Source organism: Rhineura floridana, chromosome 1 (assembly GCF_030035675.1).
Source record: "Rhineura floridana isolate rRhiFlo1 chromosome 1, rRhiFlo1.hap2, whole genome shotgun sequence".
Lineage (NCBI taxonomy): Eukaryota > Metazoa > Chordata > Lepidosauria > Squamata > Rhineuridae > Rhineura > Rhineura floridana.
In genome coordinates this window covers 180637715-180653289 of record NC_084480.1, presented here as the reverse complement: position 1 = coordinate 180653289, position 15575 = coordinate 180637715, and the positions used below count along the sequence as shown (strand labels likewise).

The following is a 15575-nucleotide window of genomic DNA, read 5'->3' as shown; positions in this document are numbered from 1 at the left end:
CCCAAGCCTCTCTCTCTCTCTCTCTCTCTCTCTCTCTCTCTCACTCACTCACTCACACACACATCTTTTTGCATAATTTGACCGTCCCCCGCTCCTTTTACTCCAGGAGGACAAAGGGAGAGTCAGTGAGGTTGAGCCGAGAGTCCCACCCACCCTTCTCTCTCGCCTTTGCAGAGGCGCGTTCTTCGCGTCTGGGTGGGAGGTGGCAGCAGCTCCCGGCGGCGCCTGCAGGTGCTGGGCGGGACGGGGCGAGCTGTCACTCAGCGGGAATCGGCTGGCTGCCCCTCTACATTGCAAAAGGAGGCTGTTGCAGGAGCTCACATGGGCGCCTGGCCATGGAGAACTACACCTGGCGCGCCGAGCAGCCCCGATCCGTCTCCTTCCTCCTCGCCAGCAAATCGTGCCGCCGCCGCGACCACCACTACTCTTGGCGAGGCACCTTTTAGCCCCTGGGCGTCCTTCTCTTTGCAGCAGAGCAGCAGCAAAGTGGGGGGATCTGTTCATTCATGTCATGAATTCGCTGTAGGTTGCCGTTTCACAGCCCCCCGCCGGGCATGCAGCTCTCTGCCACCCTGGAAACGGGCTCCACTTCCCTTTCCAAAACAGGAGCATAGGATTTGCTCTGTCACTAGGGGTTGTTTGCAAATCTCCGCTTTGCGGGAGAGGATGCATTCAAACAGCTTAGCGAGGCTGTGGCTTTTGCTTCTCTTTGAAACGCTGCTCAAGGTATGTTTTCCCAGAGTCATTGTCTTAGTCCCCTCCCTTTCTTTTCCTCCCCCTTTCTCTTACAGTTGCATTAATAACGTATTTGCAAATATATAGTCATCTCCACGGCGATGTTAGCCTAAATAAAGTATTTTAAAACCCTTCTCTTCTTCCATGTTGATTGCATTAATTCCTTCTTTGCAATATATACAGTGTTCTAAATAAAGTATTTTTACTCCCCTCAAGTTTTTACCTTTTTTTCAGTTTTGACCCTTATTTCTTACATCTTTGCATTCCCAATCCCCTTCCCCCTTTCCAGTGTGCACCTGTGGCCTATGGGGGTCAAGCAGCTGCTGGGAGCCAAAATCTCCTCCGTACCTCTTTGCACTCAGAGTTGTTCGAGTTCACCCACAACAGTGGTAAGTGAGCTAAGTAATTTTCTCAGATCCTACCTTGGATTAACCCCTGGATTGATTAAATTATATTAGAAGAATCATAGTATGTAAGGTGACTGGTGTCTAATGAAAATCCCTTTGACTTCCTTTATAATTCTCTACCTATGCTCAGGATCTCTTTACTAAATCCTTATGTCTATTTACTTGGAAGGAAGGAAGTTCCAGCGTGTTCAGTGAGACCTGCTTCCAAGGAAATGTGCATAGCATTGCAGACATGCAGTGCTATCCTATACATGCCTACTTGGAAGTAAGCCCTATTAAGTTCAGTGGGACTTATTCCCAGGTAAATGTGCACAGGAATAGCCTGTATACACACCTGTCTGGGAATAAACATTGAAGTGTTTATTTGGAACAGTTGGTTGAGGTTCTGCCATATTAATAGGATCTTGTGTGAGCACCCAACAGCTCATGCTCTTAGGAAATGAAAGTGTTATGAACTGTGCTGCTAACATTTAGATTATTCTAGGCTGCACAGTCCTATCCATGTCTATTCAGAAGTAAGTCCCATTGAGCCCAATGGGGCTTACTCTCATTTACATAAGTGTAGGATTGCTGCTTAATTCCAAAAATATATTCGTATGATTGGGCTGTAAAAACTCATGCAACGTTCTGTAAATGCCGAGTTAAACAAACTCTTTGATTTATCTGCTGATATTTGGAATAGTAGAAATGGTTAAATGTGGGTTATAATTGATGTATTGCTTTTGAACTGTGTTCATGGATTTCCACATGCACATCAGTGTATAAGCTATTTTAGTGTGGCTTTCTTAAATTAAATGGATATATCTGTAACTGGCTTTCTTCCAGTCTGGAGTGGCTGCCCTGTAACTTAAAACCTAAGAATAATAACTTAATGGATGAGGAAATCACACCCACGCACATCCAAGCTAATAAATAACTGTTGCCCTCAGTGAGGTCTTACTACATAAGTAAGCCTATCAGCAAATTGTTCTGCTCAAAATTGACTTATTAATAATCTAAATATTGTTAGATCTAAAATCTACACCCTTTTTCCATGATCATGACAAAAGGAAGTTCCACTTTTTATTAGGCTTATAAAACCTCCAGATGTAAAATATCCTACTGGAAACATTCCATTCTGTAATAGTATCAGAAAAGGATATTCTTAAAGCAGATTTGTTTTTAACCGCTTGTCTAGTCGCCATAGGTGACTAGGAAATTCACCCAGGCAAGCGAGCAGGCTGTTGGAAGAGGGATGGAGTGCATTGCCCCTCCTTTGACAGCCAACTGTATTTCTGTGCTGTGATGAAGAAGGGCTCTTTTCATAGAAACACAAGAGGATCACAATTGCTGTGTGGAATGCTTGGCCCCTCTTCCAGCAGCCCAGTGTGTTTCTGTGCTGGGCAAGGAGGAGGAAGGAAAACTTCCTCTTCCACCTCCTCCTCCTAGCACTGCATAGAAATCATGTGGGCTGCCAGCAAAGACGTGGAGTGCTTCATCGGTTCTCTGGCAGCCTCCTGCATTTCCATACTGCCTACTGGCAGGCAGCCTACTCCATTTCCATACTTAATGTGCAGGAGGCGAAACTCCTTCCTTCACATCCAGCATAGACAGCAAAAGGACTGGCAGCAGATGAAGGAATGCCCCTTCCCTCCACTGGCACACTGACGTCTTCCTGTTGCTAAACATGCAGCAAGTGGACCTCCTGCATGTCTAACACAGAAATACATGTGGGCGGTGGCAAAGGGACAGAATGATCTGTGCCTCCGCCCCCAGCCCACAAAGCTTCTGTGCTGGATGCATGTGAGGCAAAGTCTCTAATTACACACTCAGCATAGAAGCCATGGGGCTGTCAGAGCAGACTGGGAGTTCTCCATCCATCCCCCTGCCAGTTCCTTTTACAAGTAACAAACAAGCAAGTAAAAAAATTGTTGCAGGCTAGTAACTTATGCTGGCTAATTTACAAGGCTGTCTTAATATAAAGGAAGATCTGCAAGTGGAGATAAGAAGAAACACTAGAGGGTGCTAAATGTGAACATTGCTATCCCAAAGCATTAAGTGCAGGGCTTGTTTGAATTCAAGTGGAATTTCCTTATTAATTTTATCAGGACATTTATTTGCAATACTGTCGAGATAGCATTTAAACATATTTGCAGAAACTGATGTTCTTTGTCAGTTGGAGTTAGATGTATTAATTACATGGCAGTTGGCAAGATGGAACTGTCGTGCATTTAATTCTCCCCTTTAACTCTGTAAAACTTATCTCTGGTAAAACTTATCTAGGCCTTCAACATGACAAGATTATTCATTTCCCCACTGCCATTAGAAGAAGCTGGGCATTGTTGTCGTTTACACTTAAAATGCAGAACAAATGCTAGGAAACCGTATCTGCTTTTTAATTTTTTTAAATATAATAATGTATTAATGCAAAAAAGACAAAACGGTCATGGTCCACAGAACTTTTTATGCAGGGGTGGGAAACTGGATCCGGCCCATCTCCTCACGGGCCAACTTTGAGATGTGGGTGGTTCTGTTCACCTGTCAATCACTTGACATTACCATGAAATCAAATCACTGCAGGCAAAGGTCAATCAGCTGATTGGTGGTGCTTGCAAAGCGCAGTTCCTTCCTTCCTTCAGAAGAAATTTGTGGAGGTAGCATGCTATAGGTTGGTTGAGACAAAGTCAGCAATAGGCAGGGCCAAAGCCTCTTTCTCTGTCTCAAGGACGTAGCCACCTACGACTCTTTCTCTTGTGGGAGAGAAAAAGTATGAGATGGTGTAATTTTAAGAGAGACAGTGGAGTGCAAAGGAAGCTTCAAGAGCTGCCAAATCAAGGCATGCAAGGGACCTTGAAGCAGCTGCTCCTAACAGTATGTGTCCTGCACCCCCACCATTCAGAAGGGGCAGCTTCCTACAGAAGCTTTGGGAGCTGCAGAACATGCAAGGTGCCTTGAAGAATGGTGTGCTGAGGGGCAGGGGCAGGGCTGAGAAGGGTCATTTACTGTCATTTACCGAAGTTGGGAGGAGGATCCCCCAACCTGCCAGAGGGCCTTATCAATGACACCCTGGTAAGATATAGAACAATCTTATCCCCTGGTGATGACATTGCTGGTCTTGTGGTGCCAGCTGACACACCTCCACACCTTCTGAACAAGGTGACTGGCCTGTATAGTAATGTGTATAGATGGAGTGGGTATTTTTTTTTTAAAAAAACAAAAAACTGAATTGTGATTTCTGCTTTTAATGTTTTATTGACTATTTTTGTAATTTAATTGTTACTTTCCTTGAAGGTCTTCTGGTGAACAGTGGATAAAAATTAAATAAATAATTGACTTAGCTACCATTTTGCCATTTAAAAACTTTCTGTGGGGCAGCTTTAGCAGTGTGCAGAAGCACTTGTCCCCATTTCCCAATCACATGGGAAGCTGCGTGATACTATGTCCCATGGTGGTTGCAGAAGCTCGGTAAAGTTCATCTCCTGTTTTGGTTGGACACTGCAGACTACAGCCACATGGTTAAAGCCAATGCATAACAAATTTGTAAGACACACAGCAAGGGTAGCCAAGATGGTGTCCGCCACATGCTGTTGGACTCCAGCTCCCATCACCCCTAGTCAGCATGGCTAGTGGTCAGGAATTATGGGAGTTGTAGTCCAACAATATCTGGAGGGCACCATATTTGCTACCCCTGGCATACAATGTATGGCTATTTGTTTCTTACTTCAGCCTATCTCCCTTTGGTTGAGAAATGGGATTTTGAGTACCTGTATGGCATGGCTGGGAAACCTATGTTAGCCATGTGAGGGGAAACAAATGAATGCAGCTCTCTGGATTCTGATCATACCAAATACCATTTTAGTAGCCAAGCTGCAAAGTGAAGTGTAGGCATACACGTGATGTTCCACACTTGTATGTAAAAATGTTGTATGTGTTTGTATTATGTTATATATGGTAAGTTAATATATTTGAATGTTTAAGGTAAGTGGTGAGTGTTTGGAGGGGGGGAATGAGTGAGATAGAATGTTGGGGTAGGCTGGCTTGTGATTGGTTGAGTGTCTGAGGACTGAATGTTTATACTGGATTGCTTGACAGTTGATGAACAGGGAAGAGTTTGTAAAGAGTTAGGGTTCAGTATAGATAGGGTTGGACTTGTGAAGAGATAAGGCTGGATGTTTGAAGAGATAGGGATTTGGTCTAGTAGAGAGTGGGTGAGAGTTGGGTTGTAGTGGGATTAGATCGGCAGGATTATATTGGTATTGGAAACTGAATAAGGTATTATGAGAACTGCATTAAAGTGAGGAACATGAAACCACATGCTGAAGTACCTGAACCAAAGTATTATTGCTGAAGTAAAATCTGTTCTTTAAATAAATTTGTTTGTTTTCAAAAACACACCTGGTTCTTGGCCAGCTACAAAGATGCACACAAGGTAGCAAAATATAAACAAGAGTGTGGAATAAAGTATCAAACGGTGGCAGTGAAGGTAGCTAACCCGTAACTTTGGCCTTGGGGAAAGTACATAAGGAGGCACAAGGGGGTGAGGCTTGCTGGGAAGCCTGGTGTTTATAGCAAGGGTTGAGCAGGTAAAGCAGCATTGTTGTATAAAAGTGTATTCGGGAAGAAATAAATAACGTGCCTCCTCATCTGCTACTACAGACAAGGAAGGAGGTGGTGGGTGAGAGGAGAGGCACAACAGCACACATGTAGCCAAAAGTGGTTTGCACCTATAGATGTCTATGCGGCCATATGTTCTGATTCCATACCTTGACTGTTTACAGAATATGATATTGTGACAGCATATGAAGTAGACCAAAATGGGGATTATGTAAGTCATGGAGTTGCACACCATGAAAGGAGGAAGAGATCGACATCAGAGGGAGGAACTGACTCGTTGCACCTCCGTTTCCATGGATTTGGCCATGACTTCCAGCTTGACCTTAAAACTTCTGATTTTCTTGTGGCACCTGGATTTACAATACAGACCTTGGGCAAGGGGAGAACCAAATCAGTACACACATACCCAGCAGAAGACTTCTGCTTTTATCAAGGTGTCTTGCGACTGCACAAAAACTCATCCGTAGCACTTTCAACATGTGGAGGCTTGGTAAGTAAAGAGATATTTTTAAAAAATGAAATTCATGATGGATGTGCAGGTAAAATAAAATTCATGATGGATGTACAGGTAAAACATCTGTGGAAATGTCAAAAGGAGGCACTTCATGTTTTGCATTTGAAATACATGCAGAATGTTTCATACATAAAAGTATAATGTGTACCCAGCAAACATACGTTTTACTGTCATATGTATTATATAGATATATGGTGGGGGGGTACATCTGCGCTGTACATTTAAAGCACTATGATACCACTTCAACAGTCTTGGCTTCTTTCAAAGGAACCGTAGTTTTTGAAGGGTGCTGAGAGTTGTTAGGAGACCCCTATTTCCCTCACAGGGCTACAATTTCCCAAGTGGTTTAACAATCAGTCCCTCTTCCCATGGAACTCTGTGAATGGAATAGAGGTCTTCTAACAACTCTCAGCACCCTTAACAAACTTTAGTTCCCAGGATTCTTTAGGGGAAGCCATGACTATTTAAAGTGTTATCATAATCTTTACATGTATAATGTGGATGTGGTATGTAAGTGTGCAATATATTTCAACATATCAACATATATTTCTTAAGATTTTGAGAGCCTGCAGGGTGAGACCTAAGTTGCATCTAGCCCAGCATGCAGTTTCCAGCAGTGGCCAGCCAGAGTATTCTGAGAAACCCCCAAGTAGAACATGAAGGCAATAGCCCTTCCCTGCTGTTTCTGTTAGAGCAACTTGTATTCTAAAATATGCTGTTATTATACATAGAGGTTCCATTTCGCTTGCAGCCATTGATGAACCTGTCCTCCATGAACTTGTCTAACGCTTTCTAAGACCCATATAAGCCAATGTTCATCACTATATCTTGTGGCAATAATTCACAAAAATTATGTATGGGTGAAGAACTTCCTCTTGTCTGTCCTCAGTCCACTATCAGTCCATTTCATGGGTGGCTCCAAGTCTGAGCTATCACATGAGAGGGAGAAAAACTGACTTCTATCCAATTTGTCCATACTATGCATAATTTTACAGAACCTATAATTCTGCCCCCCTCCATTCATATGTATGTGTGTATTTGATCCATTATGTTTGATGTATTGATTTAGTGGTCAGGAATGCGGGAAGGGCAGGACATAAAATTGAAGTAATTAACTAAATAAAAACAGTCATGGGCCCTGAAATGCCTGCTGTTGCCCCTGCCACCCTTTCTCCCTGCCAAATTGTCCACCCAACATACCCAAGGTAGGAGAAGGGTGACCCAGTGATGATAGAGGTGGTCTCAGCTCCTCTGCAGAGCTTCCTTTCCCATTGAGGAGTGCACTTGGACCATACATCACAGCATCCCTGGTGGGAAGACGATGCTATTCCTGACTATTTCCATCAGCATAGCCCTCCATCTGCAGGAACTGATATGAACAGCATCACTTTCAGTGATGTTATGACATGTAGTCTCAGAGCTCTTCTCAGGAGGGAACGGGATCTCTGCCAAGAAGCTGAATCTTCTGCTGAATCTCATTCTCCTCCCCTGAGTAAGCTGGGAACACCCTTGGATAGGAGCAGATGGGGAAGGAATGGCTGCAGAGGCAGGCCCTGGTTTTGTGGGTTAAGCAAGGGTTAAGCAAACCATGAGTAGGACACCACTTGACCTGTGCCTCCTCATGAGTAATTGAACAGGGGACCTAACCTTTACAAGCTCTCCTTTTTTGTTACATACTACATTCCTGGTTACATTCATTAGAAACCTGAGGTCATGGGCCGATTCACACATGCATGTATGTAATTTGATCATTCACCAGTTGAAGAGCTGGTCCCAGTTTGGTTAACAGGAAAGTAGTTAATCTGCAATGGCACTTTCATACATGCAAATCATCAATGGATGTTAAGAGTCAGCACATTTTGCATACCACCTAAAAATATAGGTAACTGTGTAGGACCATAAGAAAAAATCCAGACAGCAGTAGTAGTGTAATACCTTTCTCAGAGCTTTTCCTCAAGTTGAACATGAAATATAAATAGGAGAAAGAAAGAAAGAAAGAAAAAGATGTTGCATTGGAGTGGAAAAATAGTTAGTTTGTCCCAATTGCAAATGATCACCAAAGTAGGAATGGCTACTTTTTAAAAAATTATTTGAATCTTCTTTAACGTTAGGGATGGATGGATCTGTCAGTTCTGATTCTCTGAGGTTCTCATTTTTCTTATATTTAATTCAGTTCTCCCCATTTCTGTGGTAATTTGCTATTTTTTAAAAAAAACCTCATGAAAATTCTTCAGCATTTTAGTGTGAATTTCTCCTAATAAACACATTTTTGTATGCAGTTTCTGTAAGCAATTTCCCCTAACATATGCATTTTTGTACATATTCTTTGGTTGGAGAACTGCATCACAAAATTCAGATATGTGTGAATCTCAAAGGATAGCTGTGTTTCAATTCTCATACTGTTTCAAAAAGTGTAAATTTTAAAGATTCGGTTTTAAATGCAGACTGAATTGAATTTCTCCCCATCCCTATCTAGTACCGAGCAGAACACACAGTTCCTTGCTAAGTTCAGCACTTATCATTTTAGACTTTTAAGAAGCAGCAATTATTTATTATTGTTTGGCTATTTTATTATGCCCATGAACCAGTTCTGTGTCCAGGTGGCATAGCCTATTAGCCTATATTCCCAACTGGGTACTATAACTCTCCAACTATAACACAAATTCTTTTTTATTTTGCATTATCAGGGTTAATTTGTTTCTAGCAGCCATTCATAATTTTCTCCAATATTACCTTAAAGATGAGCTGAACCATTTGGTTTTGCTCTGAAAAGTTTTGATGAAACCAGTAGAGAATTCATTCCATTCCACTCAAACTACGGGCAGCCTTTTCTTACATATATGCTTAATGCAGGCTTAGGACACATGAGCAGAGGCACAGGTATGACTTTAGCTACTCATCTCCTATGTTGTTTCCAGAACCTCCTGGAATGCAACAGGTCCTGTGTCCAGGGTTGTAGTCGTCCAAGGTCTCAGGGTCTTAGATCCCTTACTTTTGTGGGAGCAGGGTCCCAGCAGGGTCCCTATGTCTCCAGCATCCTATGAGCCAATTAGCATGAAAGGGTAGTGTGTTAGCTACTGAGAAGAGTCTTCTAACATGCTTCCTTATCCTTCCCCGCTGATTGGAGACAATCGGAGTGAAAAGGAGGTGAATGAGCCACTGAGAAGACTCTTCTCAATAGCCAACACACACTCACACTAATTGGCTTTTAGGGATATCTGTTGTTGTAGGAGAAAGCATGTGTGGAAAGGACTGAGGAGTATGGAGAAAATGATGGAGAGCCAGCAAGCGAGTGGGGGGGTGGCTTTAAGGGGGCATGGCATGACTGTCGTGAAAGGACCCTGCACTTCTGGGTTTGCCATTATACTACTGCCTGTGTCCATTCTGAAAATTATTCTGACCCAGCTGAAATCTGGGTTCCAGGTCCAATAAGAGTTGGGGCAGAATTCCCTGTTATCCCTAATTATATTTTTCCCCAGATATGAAAAGTTGCACTTTTGAGCTTACCCTGTTTTTTCCCACACTGTCATGTTCTAGGAAGTATATAAAGATGCTAGTAACTGCAGCATGTTGGAATCCTTTGTGTGGTGTTTTGTAAGTTGATATGACAACACAATAACAAGTAGGAGACATTATTTAAGAGATAGCCTTTGGAGACCCATGCTTGACACAGAGGGCAAATGAACACTTGGCCTTGTATTAGGAAATATAAAATCATAGTGGTTAGTGGTGGAAAAGACTTATTAGCTCATCTAGTCTCTTGCTTTGCCAGATGAGAAGTGTTTCCTTTGGTGCAATTTCTTGTGCTATAATGAATTCCATTTTGGAATTCCCAAGTGAATAGGTTGCTATAATCTCCCTAGTGCTTAATATTAAATAGATTGGTGCATCATAGTGTTAGGAAATGTTTTCTGGCATTCATTTTTTTTGAAAAGAATCAAAGCAAATGCTACCTCTCTTAGGAAAGAACTCTACATTAAAGAAATGTGGTGCTGCCACCAAAACCAGCAGCCCTATGTCAAGTGTTGGTCTCTCTCAACCACGTAATATATTACATCTTATCCCCATAACCTGACATTGTTATACTTACTTTCTCCCACCCCCAGCAATGGCAGCCAGTGATACAGAACGGGGCAAGTGAAAATTTGCAGCATAATGACTAGGGGGGCAGCGGGGTGGGGTGGGGAGGATATATTTTACCAGGTGTATGAATCTTTGTTTAAATTATTTATAATCTGCTGTTTGTTGTTTACACAATCCCAGAGAAAAAACAACAAATACAATAAAATAATAATTCATTTAAATACAACTAATGCAAGAAATAAACACGATGCTAACAACCTAACTGTATCAACCAAGCACTTGGTACACCATAACACATGACCGGTGGGATGCACTGAGATCGGAGGGTCACAGATTGTCCAAGCCTGACCTAATTTCCTCAGAGGGGAACAGCTGGAGTCTCTCACATTTGGGAGATTCTCTGTATCCTGATGCTCAACTAGGGAGTGAATGAATGGGGAAAGGAGCATGCCAAAAGCCATTCATCCACAGCTATATGGAATAATGAGCTACAGAGCACAGAGGAAGGGTTAGCTCTGTGTAGGAGTTCCATTCTTAAAGGGCTCTCATTGGCCACTGGGGAAGCAAGCAAAGAAGGAGTGCTGGTCTGAGAGTGGTGGTCCGAGATATAAATATTATGCCTTCTTACCAATCCTGTCAAATGGTCCCTGCCCAGTAAGCTGTTGTGGCTGTCTTTTTAGTTATGAACTATGATGATATGTTCAAAATCTCTGAACAGTAGTGGTTCTCTTCCTGAACAGCTGTTCACAATTCACCTTAACTTTTAAATACAAAATTACAATATAACATTTGCTCTCTGCTGACTGTGGTTTGCAAATCGAAGCAAGTGTACCTCCCCTCTTTTACAGCCAATTCCCCTCTACCTTCTCTTGCCAGCTTTAACCAAAGTTTAAGTGTTACAGCTGTTCCTGTATTAAGCCCAGTGCAGATGCAATATTGCCTGCTTTTCTAACTATAGGTAGGAAAGTGAGCTTACATGCTCCTCCTCCTTCCCTCTTGTATGGCACTCTTCCCTCCCTTTCAGTTACAGAGCTAACTATAATTAGAGTTAGGCTGTAAACACACTAGTTTCCAGATCAAAGTGTTTCCATTAGCCACAGGTTGATCTGCCAATCAGTTGTGAAATATCTTTGAAGCTGATTTGTTTTAAAAAAAAGTACTCAAGCTGCTCCCACCATGTTTTATAGTAAGAAAGGGTTTGACTAGCGCTGTGTGCCCCCGTTTTCAGAAGAGAGAGATGGAGACACACTAGAACCAGCAGAACAGTGAGTTCTACCCAAAGTCTGCAGTTGCTCTGGTATGCTAACCAAAGGTACTATTGAACCACAGATTGCAAACCATGGTTAATGGAAGTGCTGATGGAGATGTAATATTATTAAATGCCCAGTCACTGTCCCATTGGTAAGTAATCAAATGGCGGAGGGGGGTTAAATTGGGAACTGGGTAGCTGCAAAAGCTGACTGACCTCACAGTGCTCCTCTTGTTTGCTGGTGGCTACCATTGGTTTTTACCCAGATGTCCTTTCAGAACAATGCTCCATGATGGTGTAGTTTTTTTTTTTTTTAATGTAGCTGCCACTGTTGAGGGAGTGCTATCACAATTAAACAGACAGTTGGGGAGGGAGATGAACCGGAGAAATGAACCTACTTCATCAGTGATTTGGGGGCACTCTCACCCTCTCACAATGTACACGTAATAATGTACATGTTATTGCAAGCATTTTTGTGTTATTTTCACTAATATATGCATTTTTATGCACACTTTCCCCTAATATATGCATTTTTGTAAACTGGAGAACTGCATCAAAAAGTTCAGATATGTGTGAATTTCGAAGGATGGCTGTGTTTCAGTTCTCATATCGTTTTGGAAAGTGTGGACTCGATAGATTAGCTTTAAACGTGGACTGAATTGAATTTCTCCCCCACCCCTAGCCTAAACATTAAAACTGGATTAAACCATTGTTCAAACCCAGAAGGTAAATGGGGAGCAGGATGGGCTCGCTCCAGAGAAAAGAGTGTCCATCTTCCTAGGCAGGTTTTTAGTATTCAGATCCTGATTTGTAGTGAGCCAATTTTAAGTTTTCATGGGACCTCTGTTTTCTAATACTACTGTACAGATTAAAATGGGTTAGAAGCTCAGCGTGTGAAAGAAGAGCTAATGGAGGAGTCGTCTGAAGGACGATCTGAAGCCATTGATCTTTAATTGTGTTTTGTTTTTCTAGTCAGGCTTGATAAGGACTCAGGAAGCTGATTACTTGCTGAAACCACTACCTCCAAATATTGCACTTAAACACAACTTCTCTGCTGCTCATGGTCACGGCTCTCATGTACTGTATAAGAGATCGACTGAGCCTCAGCTGGCATTTGATAATGAGGTAACTGTGAATGATGAGAGGCAAAGGGAAGTGGATGCTCCCAACAGTGTTTTTCAAGAAGCCCAGCATCATCGCAATTCCGAGCGGCGGCAAAAACGGCACTTTTGTGGAAGGCGTAAGAAATGTATGTAAGGACACCGTTTCTCCACCTCCCTCCATTAATTATATTATCTGTGTAGCTGTTATTAAGATTGTTCATTTGCAGTTCAGTTATGTCTTTCCAGTAAACAAACATCCTCACAGGTAAGAGCTAGGAAGTGAAGTTGAACACTTTGAACTCAAACATCTCATGTTGGTGTTATGTGTCTGCCCCAACCAACTTTCATATCAGCTGTGCAAGCAATCACCTCTGATAGTTCCTGTAGTCTCAACCTCTTGCTGTGTTCTGTGCAATTAGTGCTCCACTTCTGAAGTTTTTCGTTCCTACATTAGTACCTCAAAAGACTGGTACTAAATTTATCACAATATTCCCTAACTTTAAGAGTGGTCATTTGGATAAAGGTTTCACAGTGTTCTTTGACCTGTCCTGCAATCACTGCTTTTAGCAAGGCCGTGTGGTGTAGTGGTTAAGGTGTTGGACTACAACCTGGGAGACCAGGGTTCGAATCCCCACATAGCCATGAAGCTCACTGGGTGACCTTGGGCCAGTCACTGCCTCTCAGCCTCATGAAAACCCTATTCATAGGGACGCCTTAAGTCGGAGTCGAGTTGAGGGCAGTACATCTACACCTATCTTAAAAACATTAAATTCAGTTATATACACATCTGCATACTTGCTCATTTGTTCCTCAACATCTTTGGAACAATTCAATCAAAATTAAGTATGCTTAAGACCCATTGATTTTTTTTAAAAAAAATATAAACTGCTTAGAGATTTTTAATTACATTATAGATAAATTGATTGAAACAGGAGAGATGTAAGCACATGTTTAATGCACCAGTTGAAATGAGTGGGACTTAAAAAGCTAAACTTTGTAAACATTTTTGCACAGCCCTGTAAAGTTGGTGGCGCTGTTGGAGTGTGCAGTACCCTCTGGACACATAACCTAAGCACACTCCAAAGGGCTGATCTTACATTACTGGAGTAGTGTGGCTTCTGTTTTTCATACTTCTCCGATAACATTTGTATATGGGAAATCAAATGGGAACAGCTAATAGTTTTCTATACAGTGTGCATGATGCACTAAATGGGAAACAACGGTCAAAGGATGGAGCAAAATGTTAAGAACCATATTGGTATGGAGGTGCTTACACATCTGAATAAACTCACTGCCCTCTGGAAGTGTACTGTGTTCTTGTCACACATAGCTGATCCTCCCCAGGATGCAGCCCTCCAAGATGTGTTCTTGTCACACATAGCTGATTCTCCCCAGGATGCAACCCTCCAAGATGTCAGTACAGGCCTTTTCTAGCCTTGACACAAGAGATCCTGTAAACTCAGGTAGCTAAGCTGTGGCTAGGGAAGTAAGAAGGCATTAATTTCTATTCCAACCCATGTTTGTTGCATGTAGCACTGTTTCTGTTCTGCTGCAGTTTAGCTTCCAACAAAAACTATGTTATTCGTCTTCCTGTCCACTGTGATGGAATTTTACATGCTCACTGTGGTGGGATTTTATATTACTTATTATGGGCTATGTCGAACGTGGTACTAACTCAAGGTACCATCAGTGCAAGGATTACTTCTAGTGCAATGGGACTTCCTCCGTAAGCCCCTTAAATCTGTTCTAGGGGTTCCCCTGACCCTCTGGAGCAGATTTGGGGAGGCATGGGCACAAGGGTGAGGAAAGGGGGAAGTCACATTGCGGTGGTGGTAATCTTTGCCCCAATGGGATGCGTTAGTTAAATACTACCCTACTTAATGAAACACATTATTCCACCACATTCATTTCAGTGCAAAGGAAACACAACACAAATGGGGAGGGAGCCATCAATTACATATCATTGGTGGACTGTTTCATATCATTGGCGGACTGAAACAACAAGAGCAGCAAATACTGATTGTATTTGCTGAGTTGATTTTTGTCCCGAACATGGGACAAATAAGTGAGTATCGGCAGTTTCCTCTCCCATTTCCGCCTGACCTCTCCAGTGTTCCTAGCTGTGGTCTGTCCTCCAGATGTTGTTGGACTTCCAGCTCCCATCAACTTCAGCCAGCATGACCAATAATCATGTTGTAGCTCACCTATTTCTGAAGTGCCACAGCTTAGTTACCCCATCTTAAACTTGAGATGCTGAGGATTGACCCTGGGACCTTCTGCCTTAAAAATGGATGTCATGCTTTGCTGTACTTCCCACTCTGTGGGAGTTACTTTTTGGATGCTTAGCATAATTTTGTTTACATGTGTAGTTATTTAATTTGGTGTCACTTTGATTTGACATACACAACTTTAGTTTTACTTGAACATCTCCCATTTTGCCTCTTGCAGATATGCCCCAGCCTCCAAGTGGAGACACCTTTATCCTACCAGATGAATATAAATATCTACTGCGAAACAAACGATCTCTTCTGAAGGCTCACAAGAACAAAGAGCTAAATGTTGAGACTTTAGTGGTGGTTGACAAAAAGATGATGCAAAACCATGGCCATGACAATATTACTACTTATGTCCTGACTATACTCAATATGGTATGATGGGTCCTTTTTCTTGAGACACATTGGGTGGTGAAAACATAATAACATAATAATATTATCATTATCATTTATTACCCACCCTTCACCCAAAGGTCCCAGGACAGGTTACATCAATTTTAAAATACAGCATGTAAAACAATTAAAAACAACCTAAAAATCACAAAATAAGGTGGATCCTAAAAAGAAATATTTCTGGTGTCAAAGGCCAGGGTAAAGAGGTGCATCTATATTATGACA

At 42.2% G+C, this 15575-nt stretch overlaps 1 protein-coding gene across 2 annotated transcripts in view; it reads left to right on the top strand.

Moving 5' to 3' along the window:
• The first annotated feature begins 252 nt into the window (after positions 1 to 252).
• Positions 253 to 15575, top strand: part of ADAMTS16 (ADAM metallopeptidase with thrombospondin type 1 motif 16) — a 91574-nt gene continuing 76251 nt past the window's right edge. For both annotated transcript variants that reach the window (XM_061637779.1, XM_061637768.1), the window contains exons 1-5: positions 253 to 726; positions 1025 to 1124; positions 5900 to 6225; positions 12554 to 12830; positions 15133 to 15332. In XM_061637779.1, coding sequence (XP_061493763.1) covers positions 322 to 726; positions 1025 to 1124; positions 5900 to 6225; positions 12554 to 12830; positions 15133 to 15332 — 1308 coding nt within the window. In that variant the 5' untranslated portion in view covers positions 253 to 321. The remainder of the gene's footprint in view (positions 727 to 1024; positions 1125 to 5899; positions 6226 to 12553; positions 12831 to 15132; positions 15333 to 15575) is intronic.